This window comes from Poeciliopsis prolifica, unplaced genomic scaffold (assembly GCF_027474105.1).
Source record: "Poeciliopsis prolifica strain line A6 unplaced genomic scaffold, Auburn_PproV2 SCAFFOLD042, whole genome shotgun sequence".
NCBI lineage: Eukaryota > Metazoa > Chordata > Actinopteri > Cyprinodontiformes > Poeciliidae > Poeciliopsis > Poeciliopsis prolifica.
In genome coordinates, this window is record NW_026562417.1 from 3954196 (window position 1) to 3973207 (window position 19012).

The 19012-nt window shown below is 44.6% G+C and overlaps 2 protein-coding genes across 3 annotated transcripts in view; both read left to right on the forward strand.

The window, feature by feature from the left end:
• The first annotated feature begins 16 nt into the window (after nucleotides 1–16).
• Nucleotides 17–15693, forward strand: cenpe (centromere protein E). Of its 2 annotated transcripts, none has more exons than XM_055055733.1 (46): nucleotides 17–121; nucleotides 1398–1522; nucleotides 1628–1717; nucleotides 1843–1961; nucleotides 2072–2191; nucleotides 2283–2364; nucleotides 2446–2513; nucleotides 2591–2665; nucleotides 2762–2813; nucleotides 2957–3044; nucleotides 4041–4170; nucleotides 4307–4426; nucleotides 4534–4686; nucleotides 5025–5169; nucleotides 5249–5348; nucleotides 5861–6272; nucleotides 6473–6529; nucleotides 6850–7017; nucleotides 7156–7221; nucleotides 7326–7479; nucleotides 7549–7682; nucleotides 7766–7966; nucleotides 8396–8605; nucleotides 8678–8815; nucleotides 8930–9079; nucleotides 9388–9603; nucleotides 9734–9802; nucleotides 9898–9957; nucleotides 10055–10174; nucleotides 10276–10488; nucleotides 10721–10834; nucleotides 10913–11029; nucleotides 11125–11346; nucleotides 11548–11643; nucleotides 11902–11982; nucleotides 12168–12269; nucleotides 12372–12566; nucleotides 12664–12873; nucleotides 13080–13286; nucleotides 13420–13611; nucleotides 13691–13858; nucleotides 13945–14045; nucleotides 14292–14386; nucleotides 14634–14769; nucleotides 15101–15444; nucleotides 15570–15693. In XM_055055733.1, the coding sequence occupies exons 1-46, from the start codon at nucleotides 69–71 to the stop codon at nucleotides 15626–15628; spliced, it is 6327 nt and encodes a 2108-aa protein (XP_054911708.1). In that variant the 5' UTR covers nucleotides 17–68; the 3' UTR covers nucleotides 15629–15693. The 2 variants fall into 2 exon arrangements, with proteins under 2 accessions (XP_054911708.1, XP_054911709.1); XM_055055734.1 differs by having other exon boundaries at nucleotides 13948–14045.
• A 582-nt stretch (nucleotides 15694–16275) lies between these two features.
• rerg (RAS-like, estrogen-regulated, growth inhibitor) overlaps nucleotides 16276–19012 on the forward strand; it is a 29826-nt gene continuing 27089 nt past the window's right edge. Inside the window, exon 1 of the mRNA XM_055055411.1 lies at nucleotides 16276–16596. The gene's annotated coding sequence lies outside the window, so the exon portion shown is untranslated. The remainder of the gene's footprint in view (nucleotides 16597–19012) is intronic.

The window sequence follows — 19012 nt, forward strand, 5'->3', positions numbered from 1 at the left end:
GCGGTGCATGTTTAAAATATTGTTCCATCGTCCTTTCAGTTATCGCCCTCAAGTTCCTTGGAGAAGAAATGGCGGAGTCCGCTGTTAAAGTTTGCGTCCGTGTCCGTCCCGTTGCTGAGAGGTGAGTTTTCCTGAACCGAGGAGCTCAGAAGAAGAGTTTCCTTCCTCACCCGAGGCTGACGTTAACTGTGTCTGTATCGTGTTTCTGCTTCTCTGCGTGAAATGTTTGCATTCCACCATTTTAGAATTCAATAAGAACTACAGAGGAGTTGTCTTTTTATTATTATTATTACTACTATTCCGCTAAGAAATGTGAGACAGAAGCTGTTAGTAGCTCTCACAGCTGGGAGATGTTTTTGTACCGACCGCGGTGACGTCAGTTTCAAGTTGGATATTGAATTTTCGCGGCGTCTCGCTCCAGGTTGATCCGATTCAGGAACGCTTCCAGCCGTTCTCCGCTCCCTCCTCTCTCGCCCGGAGGTTCTTAGTTAGGGACCGTCAACAAATTCCGAAGCTGACAAATACTCCTTGGACCCAGATGTAGATGTCTTGCCTCGTGACCAACTGACGCTAAACCAATGGAAATTCATGCCACTAGATCCAATTACTAATCTGACTCCCATTTCTGATGACTCATCAGTCATTTTCAAGATTTTAAGTCATTTTAATATGAGTAAAGATGTATATTTTTCTTCAGAAGCTTCCATGTCAGTGTATGTGCCATTTTATTCCTGTACATGCACTGATGCATGAGGAAGCTGCTGGGCATCTGTAGGAGATGCTGTGAACAGTAGTATTGATCAATACACACTCTGGTATCTATATTTAAATTAACATTCCCTATCATAACCCACATAAGTAACTGACCTTACTTTCAGTAACAGGAACAAAGTCAAGGTTTATGATCTATAAATTAGACATGTAGTTGAAATTGGAAGTTTACATGCATCAAATGGACGCATCCATCGTTTGCTTTTCTCGCTGTATGAAGTTAAATTGGACAAACTCTTGTTTTAAGTCTTTTAGAGTCTCCAGTTTTTCTATTTGCTGAATATTACAATAGTGAAAAATGTCAGATTAATTTATGCTCTTTAAAAATCGGAAGTTTGCTCAGAGAGTGATTCATTTCTCTTTAAGTGATGAAAGTCTGGATGATATCATGGCTGTGGAAACTGACACACTTTAGTTATGTAAAGGCTCACATGTGTAACACACTGCTTCCTGGTTTGACACAATGAGACGGTCATAAGATATCGGGCAGAGAATTGTAGAGCAGCACAAGTCTGGTTCATCTCTGAGAACAATTTCCAGCTGCTTGACGTGCGTCTGCATCTCTCTGTAGTCAGCTTTTTGAGAAAAAAAAATAAAAAAAAAAATATATATTTTCTTCCTCCCAGTTCTTTGCTAAGTGAAGAAAATGCAGCTTCAGAAAAGGCCCAGCCCGTCCAGCTGTTCTGGGAAACTGACAAGAAATCAATTCGCCAGATTGATGATGGAAATTCCAGCAAGTGCTTCACTTTTGGTATGCATCAGATTACCTTCAGTGTTATAACTGTGTGTGTGTGTGTGTGTGTGTGTTGTGACCCACCGAGATCATTTTCCCTGTGAAATTTTCTCCTGTTTACAGACAGAGTGTTTAGTGCCGAAGAAACTACAAGCCAGTTGTACCAGGATATCGCAAAGCCTCTGGTTGTGTCCACCGTTGCGGGTTATAATGGTTTGTAATAGAAATGACTGTTTTGATCACTGCTTTGCTGTGAATCCTCATACTGCAAAATAGTCTCACTGTTCGCAGGGCTTTTATTGCGTCATGTTTTTATGTCTGTTGCATTTGTTTGTCAGGAACCATATTTGCCTACGGTCAGACCTCTTCGGGGAAGACGTTCACAATGATGGGCAGTGACCGTAACCGTGGAGTCATTCCTCTGGCCGTAGATGATGTCTTCCAAACTATTAAAACGGTACGCAGCTCCGTCAGACTTGCTGTAAAAGTCGCCACACCGGTTCAGTCCCTTTACTGGTGGCCGTGCATGTTGCTCTTCTAAGCAATCTCTCCTCATTTCATCCAAAGTTTCCGAACAAGGAATTCCTCCTCAGAGTGTCCTACATGGAAATCTACAACGAAACAGTGACAGACCTGCTGGTTGACAGCTGGAAGAGAAAACCTTTAGAAATTCGGGAAACGATGAATGTAAGTGGTTTTTGTTGGAAAGGGGCCATTTGCAGAAACTTCGCTGCATAACAGACGGTCTCTGATCAGTCGATTTGTCTTCACTGTGTAGAAAACGGTCTACGTGGCTGACCTGACCGAGGAGCTCGTCACGACGTCTTCACAAGCCCTCGCCTGGATTAGGAAGGGAGAAAGTAAGAGCTCGTCCTTTACAGCAGTGAGCTTCTTTGCAGCGTCCCGTCAACTCATGGCGACTTTATTTTGTTTGCCTCCAGAGAACCGTCACTACGGAAAGACTAAAATGAACCAGCGGAGCAGCCGCTCACACACCATATTCCGTATGGTGAGCAACAACTCGCCATGCACAATAATATAGAGTTTGCCGCTGTGGCGTTTTCTGACTCACTGATGTTTATCTAGATCCTGGAGAGCAGAGAAAGGAGTGATCCAGCATCAGGGGAAAATGCTGATGGAGCCATTATTGTTTCCCATTTAGTAATTACTTTTATTTATTCTTTTTAAATTTGATTCTTTAAATATTTATACTTTTGATTTCGGACAGACAGGTGAATAATTTTTGTTTGTGTGCAGAATTTAGTGGATCTCGCTGGATCTGAGAGAGCCAGTCAAACGGGGGCGGAAGGTAAAGTGGAGTTACTGCTGTCCATCATTATGTTTTCATTTCTAGCTTTAATTTAATTTGACAAGGTTCACTTAATCCTCATGGTTTGAGTTGACGTTTCAAATTTCCTTTTAATGTTCTCACAATTTCTTTCAATTCCACAGGTACTCGTTTCAAAGAAGGATGCAACATCAATCTCAGTCTGTTTATACTTGGACAGGTGATCAAGAAACTCACCGATGAAAACCAGAAGTGAGTAACCATGGCGATTCAGTTTACATCAGATCCATTTGGATTCCTCATCAATTCTCTCAATAGTGTGATTAGGGTTGTGTTCCAACACTCTGACTCCACAGGTTTGATGATGGAACACTTCAATATATCAAACAAATATTGTCAATAAAATGTCTATGAATCAGGATGTCCTGGTTGTATACCAGCCAGCAGACTTGTATTTATCTTAAATTCTTTACATTTTACTTGTTTCAGTTCATATTCCTATATTAGGACTTGCTGGAAAATAATTCTGATTCCATTTTTGAACCATGTATTTAGGGGAAAAATGACAGATGGAATAAGTATAAATTTTGACTTTGGTAATGTGGCTTATTAGTCCAGCCTTTCATTTTACATTGACTGCTACTCTGGGGTTATGGACCACAGCTGCTGCAAAGACTGCTTCTAAAACACTTCAAACTATCAATATGCAACAAATGTAAATATTGATGTACATTATAAACCATCCTGACTCTGCTAAAGAAGCTAACATTTATGTTTGTCCTCTTTTTCTATTCTTGGGGATGCAGCCAATTGTATTAATTCAAATTCTTCAGTTATTGTAGATGGTGATGGCTGACAGGAGAGATCTCTTGCAGCAGTCTGTGTTACAGTGAATTTGTAGACGAAAGCAAGCAAGCAAGCAATAAACCCACCCCAGAAAGACAAGAATGAAGCTTTGAAAAAAGAAAAATCTCAAAGTCCAGAACTGCTCCATCCTGAGCGGCGTAATTCTATAATGTAAACTAAAATGAATGTCAAGTAACGCTAGTTGTAGGTATTTCAGCTTCCTGAGTCTTTGGAATGTTTTAGAGATGCTATATGAAAGAATCTGCAAATAGGCCAAAACTGAATCAGGATTTGTTGGGTGTTTTCTGTATTTTAAACAAAATCAATACAATTCTTGCGTTCTGAGTAGATCCTGTATTTTTGGATGCACTGATTGCTGGATTTCTTGTCGATACTCTCCAGAGGTTTTACCAGCTACAGAGACAGCAAACTGACCCGCATCCTGCAGAACTCCTTGGGAGGAAATGCTAAAACGGTCATCATCAGCACCATCACGCCCGTTTCTCTGGAGGAGACCCTCAGTACTCTGCAGGTTCGTTTTCATTGTGATTTCGTAGGTCAACATGATCTTGAACGTTGCCTTTAAACATTTGCTCTACATGAGACATTCTAGTTAGGTTGTCAGAATGAGCAACACTCCAGAACTGAGATGAATTCCACATGTTCAGTTTGCCAGCACTGCAAAGAAAATGAAGAACGACCCTCATGTGACGGAGGTCTCTGATGACGGAGCGTTGCTCAAGAGGTATCGGAATGAGATTGTAGACCTCAAGCGTCGACTGAATGAGGTCAGAATGATTCGTTTATGTCACTGGGCTTCTCCGACTTTACTCTGACCAAATTTCCTTCACTGCAGCTCTTTGCTTTGCTTGACTCGGACATTCGTGTCTTCCAGGTGTCTTCGGTCACACAGACCACAGTGACGGAGAAAGAGGTTCTGTCTCAGCTGCTCCAAGAGAAGGATCAGCTCCAGAGAGAGCAAGAGGACCGGATCAGAAACCTGACCAAACTGCTGGTCACCAGCTCCAACCTGGTCTCTGTTCCAAAGGTCATTCAGCAGAGTGCTCGTCCTTCCTTTCTCTTTCTTTTTTGTTTCTTGCTGTTCAGCAGAGTTTTGCTTTCTTTTCTTTAAGTCCATCCTGTATCTTTACCGGTCTACACACCAGAAACTTCAGCAAATAAAGTGACAAGTCATGGCTAAAAGAAAAAAAACAACTGAAGTACGAAAACAATGTATGTTTTGTAAGACATTACAGTGGGTGTTTGGGTATAGTTGATGTCTTCCAGTATCACATAATGACCTTTATTTCAAATGCTCCTAGGTGACTGATTGTGCTGCTAGGCCTGGTTAGCATCGACTAACATGCCAGCTGTGTTCTCTATCAGATGCCGAAGCGCCGGGTGACGTGGGGAGGAAAGATGGTCCACGGCTGTCAGCCTGCCTGTGATGACGACGGGATATCTGACATGAACGTGACTTTTAGCAGGAAGAGGAGAGCCGAGCGTTTCTGTTCTGGGGATCTGGCTGAAGGTACGGAGCGACCGAAGTCGGGGAATATTTCTGAGTGGTTGGTGTAAGATGATGGACCTGGGCTTACTGCGCTTTGTAGCTGATGAAGACTTCTACCCCCACTGGGAGATTCCTGAAGAGCCTTCCGACGAGATGGAGATGAGCCAGAGCTCTGTGACGGTCCGCAGCTTTGGGGACAGGTGGGTTCTCCTTGAGGTCACCAGCAGGCCTGTCGCAATAATCAATAAGCAGCATGATGAACTAAAACATACTTGTTTTCTTTCTACCAAAAACTGGATGATAAAAGTCTGCTTTGGACTCAACTAGCTTCTTTTTTGAAGGACAATTTTGTGCAGAGACTTTATGATTCATTTTATTGTTTCAGAATTAAAAAAAAAATGTTTTCCATTTCCAGTGTTAAATGTTTATTCTTTGAGAATATGTTGTTACATACATATGCTGATATTCCCATTATATTACTTTAAAATGATGTCAAAACAACAATTTTATTACTTGCAGCAATAACTTCTGAGGCAATTTATCATCCAGCAACATTTGTTGTTGTGACAGGCCTAGTCACTAGTGGCTCACACAGCTTCAGTGATCAAATTACACATAAACCATTAAACTAAAGACTAAACTTTGGAATAATTTGTCCTGCCTAGTAAAAGGCAATTAATAAGCTTGTGTTTTTATCTTTGTCTATGTCCAGTGACCTGGCGTCTCCCGATCAAAGATGTGCTCTCTTAGAGAAACTATCCAATTTGGAGCATCTGCTCGAAACGGAGCGTCAACAGAGAGAGGAGGCTGTGAAAAAGGCAGAAACCCTGGACTGCCGAGTCACAGAGCTGCAGGTCCAGTTACAGACTTTGACACAAGACGCGGAGGACAAAAAGCAGTCAGAAGACAGGTTGGCAAACCTGGAGGTGCAGTTGCAAAACGAAACCGAGGAGAAGCTGGCTGCCTCGTTGCAAGTGCAAGCAGCCGAACAGAAGGTTGCCGAGCTGGAGAAGATTCTGCAAACCGAGGCGCAGCAGAAGTTGGAAGCCAGCGCCGCTTTGGAGGCCAAAGTGTCGGAGCTGGAGAGGCAGCTGGAGGAGAAGAGGCAGTCTGAATCTGACCAGGTAGACCGTTAGATCAGGAGCTGCTCTCTGGAGTAGTAATGTTGAGCGGGTAGAGTTTTTATAATGCTTAGTATTGTCTCATGCTTGTATTTCAAATGTTGTATGCTTTTGTAGGACTATGAATGAGTAGAAACTGCAGCGCTGGTTCTGGATATAAAGTGTAGCAGTCTTGGCTCTAATCCTAAAGTCTTGTCTTCCAGATGAGGAAAGGATTTGCAGAGAGTGTTCAGCTGTGTGAAACCTTGGAGTCAGAGAAGGTAACGCTGGCCAAAGCTGCTGCAGAGCCACCACCTCCCAAAGTGGTGATTAATGAACTACAATAGAAAGAAGGATTATAGCAACTCCACATATTCTGTCATAAGTGTCCATTGAGTTATTTAATAGTTGGCAAACTTTTTCACTCTAAGCTTCTTCCAAATGATACAATAATGCATCTAAAGCTAACAATAAGCTACTACTTTACTGAGGAGGAAAAACAAGATGGACGTCTTGGACTTCATTGCTGACCACATCATTCCAACAAGTGATGAATGTGTGAGGAACCTAAAAGGTCACATGTCCTGCATCTTTTCCACAGGAAGTGGTTACCGCTGAGCGAGACCACCTGAAACAGGAGCTGGGGATGTTTCTGGAGCACACACAGAGGTTGGAGAAGGAGAACGCTGCTCTCCTTCAAGAGCTGACGGAGAAAAAGGATCTGGAAGAGTTCAAAAGTCTGGAGCTGAAGTTCATGGAGGAGCAGGAGGTAGATTTCAGTTGAACATCTTTGTCTGCATTGAAGTAATGAGAATCAGTCTTTCATTTTGTGATTTATGATGTGCTCAATTGACTGTCTTAATATAATTTCACTATTTTGTAAGTGTTTCTTACTGCTTCTTTGCAGAGTGAATTAAAGAAGGAAATAGCTAGTCTAAAGAAGGCCATCGAACTTCAGCGCCTTCAAGTGGAGGTAATGTTTTGAAGTTTGTGTGCTCACTGGATTTAGTAGTTAGTTGAGGGTTTTGGTCACTGAGTCAGGAGGAAATGTTTTAAATGATTGGGTTTTTTTTCCAGATGAGCCTGACAGCCAGCAGGGAGAATCTGGAGGCTGAGCTGACTGGATCCGTTGTCCAGACAGCGGTGGAAAGGCCCAGCTGTCTCGAAAACCATCTGAACGTTTCTTATGACGCCGTTGAGCTCAGCGCTCTAGATGACACGATCCCACAAAGTAATAAACCATGAATTGGGACGGGGGTCCATATCAGATGGGGGTTTCTGAACTGTTCCACGTTTCCAGATCTGTTAGGAAGTGTGAAAGTGGAAAGCGGTGCCATCAGCCTGCAGGAGGAGCTGGCTCTGTGTGGAGAGGCAGAGGAGGCACTAAGGGAGCAGCAGGAGGAACAGGCTTCACCTCAGACTCCTGGAGATCAGGTGGACTGCTTAACTCCTGCTAGCTCCTGCTGCACCATGACTGAACTGCCACATAATCTCACGTTCCGTCATTCCTGTTTCAGAGTGGAGACCTGACAGGGGAGCTGCAGGATGTCGACAAGGCGACTGACGACCTCCAGTCAGGTCAGGCTGCTCTGGAGACGGAGCTGAAGCAACAGTGTGCTGATTTAACTCTGCAGCTCCACGCACTGCGAGCCGAGCAGAGGCAGAGCGACCTGGAGAGGAGCCGGCTTTTAGTTTTTATGGAAGAGAAAGACGCAGAGGTGAGCGAGAAACCAGGACTCGGGATCGATCAGTTTGACTCCATGCTGCAGTTCTTTAGGGCTCTTCATTCTGCACTTCTTCTGTGGTGTTTTACCAACCACTTTTACAGTGGTTGGTAAAACACTGAGCATGCTCTCGGTGTGTGATGTTATTGCGCCCTCTGCTGCAGATCCTTGACACTTTCAGGTCATTTGTGGGTCACACAGGAGATCACACTTCCAAATATATGCGACCTGTATGTGAATGACCACGGCGATTAAAATAAGACTTGATTTAAATAAGAAAAATCTGGATTGGGTCACTTCAGGCTGCAGTGTTAACGCAGCTTTAGTCGCCATCTTGCATCCTCATCCTATGCAGATCGGTTTCCTGAATGAACCTGAGCTCTTGCCAGCAATCTGATGGGGTTCATGTGAATGTGTTGATAGCTGAAGCAGACGATTGAAGCCCTCCAGCGTGTAGAAGCAGAGAGGGAGGCTCTGCTGTCGGAACGACGTGTTCAGAGCTCCGCTGAAGATGGAAGTGCAGCGACTGACGCCCTCCTCAGGTCCGTTCAGGAAGAACTCAGGGAAGAGAAGCAGAGGAGCTCTGACATGAAGACGGCTTTTCTAGAGAAGGAGACCGAGTTAAAGGAACATGTGAGTAAAGTGTTGGCTTTACCTCCCTGGCATTATCACGAGCTCAGTGATAATAATTCTGACTCTAAACAGATGCTGAGGCTAACACAGGAGCTCCAAGATGGAGGCAGGAGGTCCACAGAGGAGGTGGAGAGGCTGCTGACTGCGGTCGCCTCTCTCACTGCAGAGAGAGACCAGCTCAAGCAGGACCTGCAGGAAAACGTAGAGCTGGTAAACAAACACGTCATCCAACATATCGGCGTTAAACTCCTGGCATCAAAAAATACCTGAGCATGAGGTGCTGTTACATCACAGTTAGAAAGTCGTACCTCGTCTGTTCTGCAGATGATAGAGAACCAGGATGAGTTGAGGAGCGTCCTGGAGAAGAACCGTGAGCAGGCCAAGCAGATCAAACTTCTGAAGTCTGAAAGCGTCTGCAAGCAGGACGGAGGCCCCACTGAAACAGACACACAGCTGGAGAAAGCACAGGGAAGTGTGAGTGTACCAGACACACACACAGCTATCTACACACACCTTCTGCAGACAGGCAAGCTGCCACACAGTTCTGTCCTCTTCCTGCTGGTTCTGATGCAGGAGAGGATGGAGGGGACTAGGAAATAATCTAACACTAAAGAATGAGCAGATACAAAAAAAAGAAAAGTAGAGTAGCTAAAGAACTGAACTAGAGTCAACCCATCAGCTTCTACTCATGTCAAGTGTTGAAGATTCTGGTAGAAAATCAGATGAGGCCTTGCTTTCCCCTCATCTGCACATGTTGATGTTCTGTTTCCCGTTTGAAACAGATGACCGCTTTAAGTGAGGAACTGAGGCACACCCAGGCAGAAACAGACGTGCTGCCCTCCCAGAGCGCTGTGACTCAGACCCCGGAGGAGCAGGAGGAGCTGCGAGGCAGACTGGCTGCTCTCAGCGAGGAGAGAGAGGAGCTGCTGCATGCTGTGGAGAGGCTGAGAGGGGAGAAGCAGGAGCTCCGAGCACAGCTGGAGGAAAAGATCCACATGGTACGAACACGGTCATTTTCACGTGGATGCAGTCAAATTCTCTGAAGCAGGCCAACTGCATTAAACTTCCTTGATGTGTGGAGAAATTCTTCATTTGAGTGAAACCTGAGCCTCAGTGGTTCTCTTGTAGATGCAGAGTGAGTTCCAGCAGCAGCAGCAGCTCCTCCTCGCTGAAGTACATCCACTGAAAGACAAGCAGGTTCAACTTCCTGCTGCTTTGTGTTCTGTCTGGTTGCGTCTGCTTTTCTCCCGTTCTTCAACCCAAATGGTTTCCTGTCTGCCTTGGTTTTACAGATCCAACTGCTGGAGGAGCTGGAGCGTCTGAGGTCTGAGCTTCAGGCAAAGGAAAAGCTGGTGAGCCGTTTCTCAGGAACTCACTGTGGTTCTCGCCTCTGAAAGCAGGCGGCAGTCTGAGGGAGACTGCCGAGCCTGACGTTGTTCTCTGATTCAGATACTTGAGAAGCTGGAGGAGCTCCAGGTGTTGAGGGAGAGCAGGGAGCAGATGGAGGTAGAGATGATGGAGCTGAAGAGTCAGCTGGTAGAGATGCAGAGCAGCAACACACACCAGCAGGTACGACAGCGGAGAGCACTAAACGGTTTGTTTAGCTCCTAAATATCTTAATGTTCTGTAACAAAGGCCTTGTTCTCCCTTCATTTCTCCTCCTTGCCAAGTTTGCTGAGGAGCTGGAGAGTGTGAAAGCAGAGCGGGAGGTTCTGCTGGCCCAGAGGGACGCTGTGAGCCAGCGCTTTGAGGAGGAGCTGGTGAAGCTGCAGAGCTCCCTGGATGCCTTCAGTCAGGAGAGAGAGGAGCTGCAGGAGGAGCTGAGACAGAAGCAGGAAGCTGAAATGCAGCTGCAGAGAAGAACGGAGATGTTGGAGGCTGAGGTTTGATCAATAGAGAAATTCTGTTCCCAATTCTGTGCAGCCCTCAGTAAAATGTCTGCTTTTGCTTTTTAGTTCTACAAAACATCATAATTATAAAAAACCAAAAAACTTTAGAGCATGTCAAACGTCCAGTACACTGTATCCACTGGAGGGTTTTGGTGTGAACAGAATGACACGTGAGCTGTGTCAAACTGCCAGTGGCGGCCATCTTGCTCACCGTCTCTGTGAACAGGGCAGGGAGCTGAACATGTCTGTACAGACTGTCGCCGAGCAGAAGAGGCAGCAGGAGCAGCAACTGCAGCAGCAGCTGGAGCAACTGCAGCAACTGCAGCAGCTCAGACAAAAGGTGGGCTTCACTCCTGCTTTTAGTCCTCACTGAAGGTTTCAGTGAGAACTTATTCAATGGTTTTGCTTTTCTTTGAAGGCTTCCTCAACAGAAGAACTGCTGAAGGTTCTGCAGGATGACTTGCACCAACAAAGAAACATGAACTCTGAGCTGAAGAAAACGACTGAAGAGGAGAAACGTTCTTTGGAGCAGAAGGTCAAAGTCGAAGCTTTTTCAAATCTCCAGGGTCGTTCAGCTCCACTAACCCCCTCCTTTTTTTTTTTTTTTTTTTGTTTACTGTTCTTTTACAGATAGCAGAATTGCATAACAACTTGGAAAGTGTTGAAGCGGAGCGAGACTTTCATCTGTCAGACAAAGAGGAGAACTTGCAGAAGCACAAAGAAGAGACGGAGAAGCTGCAGCGCCGTGTGACGGCTCTGAGTCAGAAGAGCGACCTGCTGCAGGAGGAGCTGGAGAGGCTGAGGGAGGAGGAGGCGCAGCGTGAGGCGCAGCTGCAGCACAACATCAACATGGTAACTGGTCCTTTCTTCTAGAGCTGCAACTTCTAGATCCATTCCTTCTCTGACACACTTGGATCAAACCTTTTGACTGACATTTTCAGAGCAGGAATGCATCTAAAAGTGGTGGGATGGCAGCTGTGGAGGACTTCTGATCTTAAAGGAACTACTAATGGGTTTTAGAAAATACCTACACTAACTGACCTCTGATTGTAGGTGTCAGCCTTCCAGGAGAAGATCACTCAGCAGGAGCTGCTGATGATGCAGAAGCAAACGGAAAAAGACGAACAAGAAGCAATGTTTCAGCAAAAGGTATTTTTCCAGTCTCTTTCTTCTCACAGTTTTAGGCTTGGAATAAAAACAGTGGAAGCCAAAAATGTTGACATTTAATTCCCTTCTGGATCAAAAAGTATATTTGAATTTGGGTTGATCTCAAACTTGTGTCCTAATGACCTTAGTTTACTAAGTAGTATGTTTACATTTGCACGTTAGAATGAAGTAATTCTTGAGTGTTTAAGCTCCTCCAGTCTGCCTGCTGCTTTCTGAGCTCTGCTTGTGTTCTGCTGACAGTGGCAGAACCTGCAGAAGGAGCTGCAGCTGCAGAGGGAGAGAAGAGCTCAGTCTGAAGCCCAGTGCGACGCCTCCCAGCAGGTTTGTGCAAACAATCACATTCTCATTATTTTTTAATTCCCAGAATTAAATTTGCATGCTTCTGTCACAGCTGGTATTTAGAGCTGCGCTTTTGGTCGTTACAGGAAAATCGCTTGCGAAAAAGTTCTGGTGTTTGGCTATTAAAACCAAACTTTAGTCATTATCTTTTTTTTTTTTTTTTTCAGCTGCTCAATGAAGCAAACATGCAGCTGAACAACCTGGAGCAGAAGCCCAATGCACTCTGGGAGACTCTGTCACACCTGCAGGACTCGGCTGATCATCTTGATGTAATTCATGTTTAAGTTTGATTTATACAGAGGCAACCCAACTGATCCTGATTTGATGCTGGATGATATTTTTCTGATGTTCCTTAAAATGTGTCATTTTAGGCAACCTTTGGAAAATTCCAACAGTTTAAAGAAATGTGCACAAAGACGGCCTCTGAAACCCTGGAGAACGTTCTGAAAGTCCAGAGCTTCCTGACGCTTTCTCACCTGAAGGACCTTCCAAAGTCCATGCTGCCCGTCTTCGGTGACGTCTTTGAGCTGGGATTTCAGACCTGCAGCAGTTTCACGAAGACTCTTGTACTTATGACTCTTGCTCCTGTGTTCTAGATGCAATTTAAGAAATGTTGACCAGTTTCCAGAGGAAACTGAACATCTGTGCTCCTCTGATTGTTAGGAGCAGCTCACGGTGCATCCACGTGTTTATGTGAAAACCTTTGAGCTGGTGGTGAATACAGACCTGGCTGTTTTCGAGGAGAGACGGCTGCAGGACTTACTGATGTGCAGAGTTGGCGCTCCAAAGTTTTCCGTCAACATTGAGGATTTCCACTCCCGGTGGAACCAGAGGCTCTCTAAGCTTCTGGACAAACGTCAGCTCTACCAGCAGGTAAGCTCTGCTCTTCTAGTGAACACATTCAGGCTTATTTATAAAGTTGACATGAAGTTGCAGATGACGCTGTTCTGAAAGGGCTCCAAGCCCGTCTGAGCACCACAAGCCAATGATCTGTCTGTGATTATTTTTCCAGATGGCTGCTTTCAGCTCTTGGTTGAAAATGAGAGGTCTAACATGATGCATTTTGATTTACTCTGTAGAAAATGGAGACCATTTTGGAGAGGCTGTGGGCCAGCCTGACGTCGTATATCGCAGCGCGACAGGCTGAAGTTCAGGAGAGGGTCAAATTCAACGAGTCTATTGAGGCCGCCTCCAACCCGCCGGTCATCAGCGAGCTGGAGCGACTCCTCAGCCAAGAAGCTGTACGGAGGCGACTTGTGGTCCAAAACGGGATGATGCCTTTAAAGGTGCGCTTTACCAAAAACTAATGTTTTGTTTCTCCTAGGAAGAGTTCAATTCATCAGAGTTTGAATATTTCATAATACTAATGTTTTGCTAGTTAACTTTTTTATTTATTTTGTAATCTGTCTTCTCTGACAGGCCATCAGCGATGAGCTCAGTGAGATTTTGACTGAACTAATGCAGATGGATAAACAGAGAGATGGTCAGCTCAGCGAGGAGAGGAGGAAGACTTCATCCCTGCTGCAGCAGCTGGAGGGAACGCCTGTGACGCCAAACCTGCCCTCAGTCCAGGACTACAAGCAGCTTCAGCAGGCAGCCGGAGAGCTCACAGTGAGTCTGACCCACTGAGGTCAGCCTCTTCACATTCTGGGAGGAAAATGCTCCAACACCTGCTGGACGTGTGTTTCAGGCTCTGCAGGAGGAGCTAGAGGAGGCGAAGGCTGAAGCCAGAAACATGGAGTCCAACCACAAACGGACCACTCAGCTCCTGCAGACTGAACTGCTGGACACTAAAGTTCTTGTGAAGGAGAAGGAGAACACAATCCTGACCTTGAAGGTCAAACTGGAAGAGTCTGAAGTAGGACTGACTGGCGTTTCTCCATACGGGTTCCGCTTTAGCTTTTAGCTTCGCTTTGCTGAAGGCGGTTGTTCTCTCTCGTTCAGAAGAATGCATCACTCAGTGCAGCTCAGCTGAAAAGCGTCCAGAGCAAACTCTGTGAGGTGGAGGTGAAGCTGGCCTCCGTCACACAGGAACACCAGCAAGAGTAAGAGCCCCTGGATTTATCCTCACTCTTTACTTCAACTCTTGAGCTCTGACTGCAGAGTTGAGGCGTGCGTGTGTGTGTGTGTGCGTGCTGAGGTTTTCTCCATTGAAAGCGGTGAAGCCCTCTTAAAGTGGGAAGCTTTCTTTTTGTAATGATTTGGACCGAAGAGACCTTAGACTCTAGCAAGCGACGACTGATTTAGACCCGCCCGTTGCTGCAATGTGTTAATGTTGGTTCTGCTTTCAGGATGGAGAAGATGCAGACGGTGTTGAATGTGAAGGAGGAGTCTCTGAGGAAGTTGAAGCAGGACCTGAGATCACAGAATCAAGGCGAGGAGTCGTGTAAGTCGGTCTGCAGTGAATCAGCTCAACGCCTCGCAGAAGGTTTTACTGTTGGCTTTGAACCAATTATTTCACTACATTCCCCTCACAATTCAAGGTTAAATTAAGTAGGAATAGAAACAAACGCCAGTCACGAAGGTTATAACTCCAGTTCATTTTCAGTTCTTGACAGAGGGCCAGAGGTTTACCAACGATTGTATCCAGTTCAGAATCATTAGAAACATGTTGCTTTTTGTTCTCCGTCTAGTCCTCACAGGGAAGGAGCTTCACGCTCGACTAACCAACCCCAGAGGTACGATGATCCAGAGCAGCATTCTGTTGGAGAAGACCAAGCTGGAAGAAGAGGTGAAACAGCTCCGGCTCCGGATCACTGAGCTGGAAAGGTAACAGGATCCAGTTTGGTTTTTATGTCCATGTGTGCCATAGACAAAGTCAGAAAGCGGTTGGTTTGGATCAGGTCCAGATGCTTTAAAACGGCTAAACTGGAGTTGGGATCTCTGCCTTAGATTGATTTACCTCTGAACAAGATGTCAGTCCATCCAGTTTGTTTGTTCGGCTCATTTCAGCAACAACTCAAAGTGCTTTACATCATTAAAACACGCGATGAATGTGAGCAGTTGTCGCAGAACCAGAAGAAGAATAAATTGCACCAGTTCTGTTGGTTGTGATGCTGGGGAAGTTCAGGCTTCTGACCTCTGACCTCTCTTTCATCAGCTTGGTTTCCTGCCAGCAGGAGGAGACCACTAAGTGGAAGAACAGAGCAATCAGCCTTAAAGGGAAGTGCAAAACTGAGCTGGACAGGCAGGCCTCCCCCTGTACTCCTAAGAAGAGGGTCCTGTGTCCCACCTCAGACTCCACCTTGTTGTTCAGCCCCACTAAAAGAACTTACCTTCCTCCTAAGAAAGCCCTGGATTCTCCTCGGAAACCTCTGGTCAGTGCAGCCTCACTGCTGGACTCTCCCAAAAGCAGCTTTTTCAGTGCAGGTGAAGGTTCAGAGCTGCTGACCAGAAACTGTCCCACTCAGTTCTTTGATAACTCCAACCTCGGAATCAAACCAGGTCTGTTCTTAGTTCTAATATCCCACTGTGCCGTTTCCAAATTCTGAAGTAGGATTCTGCTGTTTGATCTGTTGGTTCAGTTTTTATGTAAATGTCTTATGATTCTTATTTTATTCTCTGTGCAGAAGAAGCAACTGCTGAAAAGCCAGACTTCTGGAACGATGACAACTGCAAGACCCAGTGAAATCAATTTTAATGTCTTTTGAATGTGTAGCAAAACAATTCTAAATACAGTTTTAAATAAAGTGATTAATGCTAAGAAACGCTGTCGAGTTTTTCCTCTGGTTTTCATGTGACCTACATTAGGGGCAGGGGACATTATTAGTATAATACCAGACATTGGGGCATTTATGAGAAAATCTTAATATGGGAGCAAGGTGTTGTATGTGGTAGTTTCTCATATGGGGGTGGTGGGGCTCAGAGGCACTTGGGGCATCAAGGATGAAAGGGGCAAAGGATGAAGTTCCCTCGGCTCACACCCTCCAGCCCTCAGGCACGCGACATACTTGGAAGCAGATTTGAATAAAGTTTGTTCTTGTTGAACAAAGACTGAACTTAAATTTCAAAACCCCATTAAACAAAGATTCCTGAAATGACATAATTATGGAAGACTTTTTTTTTGTTTGTTTTGGATGCATTTTTAAAAGTGTTTCACAATATTGTTCATGTCAATATTGTAACAAACAAGGAAAATCCTGCATGTTATGAAATATAACATTTTTACAAATGTTAGAACGAGCGATTTTTGTGTCTCTTAAGCGCGTAAAACTTTGAATCAGCTAAAATGTGTGGAATCTCCCTTTTCCAGCGTGTGTTACCTCGTTCCGCCGCTAGGTGTCACTGCCCCCTCGGTACGGGCATGCGGCGGCATGCAGCAGCAGTCCGGTCACGGGGACTCCTGACAGGGACTCCCGTCGCTCCCCCCTCTGTATATTTCCGCCTATCCGGTGTTTCCAGGAATCATTCATCTCCGCCAGAGCCGCGGCTCGGTCTGTCCCGACACCAGCCCGCCGTCCGTCCACTCGCCTGTCCACCAGTCTGTCTCCAGCTGCGCGTCGTGTCCGGATCTCCATCTCAGAAGGTCAAACGTCCCTTTCATCCACGGAGTCAACTTTTCCTCCTCGATCCGCGGGGATCGTTTTCTCCAGTCCGGTGAGTCTGTTGTTTCTTGGAGGTGATGGAGGTGATTGGAGGTGATGGAGGTGATTGAGGTGATTGGAGGTGACGGCGCCGCATTGCTGAGGTGCTGAGCTGAGCTGAGGAGGTTGAACGTTTTACCCGGAGTGAGCCCTCTCTGAGATCAAAGATCTTCGCGGAGCAAAACAGACCACAGCCGTTTCCATGGCAAAGCTTTAACGTTTGATGATAAATAATGTCGCTAAAATAAAACCGACAGATGAAATGAACTGGATCGAGAGCAGAGTCAGTTTAGTTTAGTGTGATTCAAGGAGTCTGTTCACATTTTCCCATGCAGTTATTTTTCTTGCACATTTTGTGATGGACTGAAAATGCGTACTGGTTACTGAACTTAGACTAGTCCAAAAACTTATTTTTATTTTTTATTTTTTAATCCGAATGTTCAGGATCCAGGAGGTACAGTCAGTTACTGCACAGCTGTCTGCCACACTGACCAGTCCAGAAAGGATCTGGGTTCGGCCTCAGGAACCATACAGACCGATTTGGACTGGGTTCAGCTTGTGACTCATGTCAGCAAAAAAATAAATAAAAAATTAAATAGATAAATAAAAGGAAGGGATGACAATGAGAACTTCAGTTCCCATGGCTGGTATTTGGGGGGAAAAAAACCAATGTGCTGAAAGTGTATGAATCCTAATTATTACAATGTGACTCCTGGAAACAACGAATTTTTTTTATTTTATTTTTTTAATATATATATTTATATATTCTGGTCATGTTGGAACCGCTCCCCCCCCAAACTACACAAACAGATTTTTTGCAACTCCGGTTTTCTTTGTTGAGCAGGAAATGCTTTTCAATATTACATGTGACTGTTTACACAAGTCAACAAAAATCTTTGCAGCAACAGGTGCAAACATGAGATGTGCATTTCAGCCAGAGGAGAGATCTGAGACTTATTGCTGGCGTCGCTGCTGAGAAAAAGTATTCCCATTGCAGTTTTGTGAAACGCACCAATTTCATATGACTGAAACCTTTTTATTGAAAAACTTGAATTTTTACCCCAAAAATTGTTGCACATTTCCAGAAAGTACATTTATTTTTGCACTTCCAATTTGCACCGTTTTATGGTCAATGAAAAATGCAGCTAATAACTTAATTGCCCCTCAGGAACAAGGTGGCTTTCACAAAGTCCACAGCTCCAACGCAAGTTCAAAACGCAGAAAGTCAGGAGAAATATGTAAGCAGCAGTTTGGAGACCAAATAAACTGGCACACCATCCAGGAATATAAAAAGCCCAACGGAGAACGGAGGCTGTAATCAGCCTCAGTGAAACCTCACAGATTTCTTCTGCCGTTTTGAGACGTACACCAACGCTAACTTAGAACCAACCCCGACTAATCCCATCAGTAGCTTTCAGGCACTCGCACTTTAGAACATCACACTTTTCTGCTGTTTATATAAGAAGCTTATATTAGCCAGTTATTTAGACAAGCTAAAGTAGCGAGTTCATTGTTGGCTATTAAGCAAAGATCCAGCTTGAAACTCAGCAGATGTACTTTTAAAACACTGCTCTCAGGTTTCTGGGCTCAATACAGGCTGAAGTTTTATTAATTTTTCTTAATTAATTTTTTTCATGTTGCTCTTAAATCATAGGAAAAGTATTTTTTGTAGTTTTGAAACACCGCTTTCTGAAACAGGTGTACAGTATCGTACGTAGTAGATTGATGCTGGTTTTAGTCTTTCAGCAAACACACAGCCTGGTTCAGTCTGGGTTCAGTTGACCATCTTTTTTTTAACTTACAGTAAGTAGTAGGTCAGTTCTTCCACTGAGAAGACTACAAAGCTACAAATTTCACCAAAAAAACCCAAAACAACTTTGTTGTACCTTCCTAAGACGTAGGAAGCCTTTCTCCACTCACTCTCCTGCTGCTCTGAGCTTCCCTGTCCTGTGTGTATTTTGGTGATGGGCGTGTGGTTTGCCGTCTTTCTATAGCCGGTGGTGCAGGAGATCTCCTCCCATGGTTTGGACCTCTACGGTCTGTAATCTCTGAAAGCCACAGCACCACCACCGAGATTCATTTCTCAAAGTAAAACTGAGACAAAACCCAGCTGGGCTCTCGGATTGGGGCGTAAAAAAAGAACGAGAACATACACGTGTGCCCTATTTGCCAATTTGGATGTGGAGCACGGTTCCATGTGGTGCAAAAACAGCAAACTTGCACATCCTGGATAAAACATTTTGTTTTTTTATACATATATTTTCTAAAAATCAACATTTTTCTCTCCAAAGTTTTTGACAATATTTTTAGTCAAAGCCATGATGACTGTACTGGATATTAAGATGATTTTATGACATAAAATATGACAAATTAAAATAAATAAGATAGAATAAATATATATTTTTAAATAACTGAGAGCTTGTATTTAA

Bases quoted from the DNA above. Each gene is read 5' to 3' on its own strand.
- cenpe (XM_055055733.1), top strand. From the start codon at position 69: ATGGCGGAGTCCGCTGTTAAAGTTTGCGTCCGTGTCCGTCCCGTTGCT. The intron at 3,045-4,040 runs GTGAGTAACCAT...GATACTCTCCAG, and splicing joins CTCACCGATGAAAACCAGAA to AGGTTTTACCAGCTACAGAG. The intron at 7,222-7,325 runs GTAATGTTTTGA...TTTTTTTTCCAG, and splicing joins TTCAGCGCCTTCAAGTGGAG to ATGAGCCTGACAGCCAGCAG.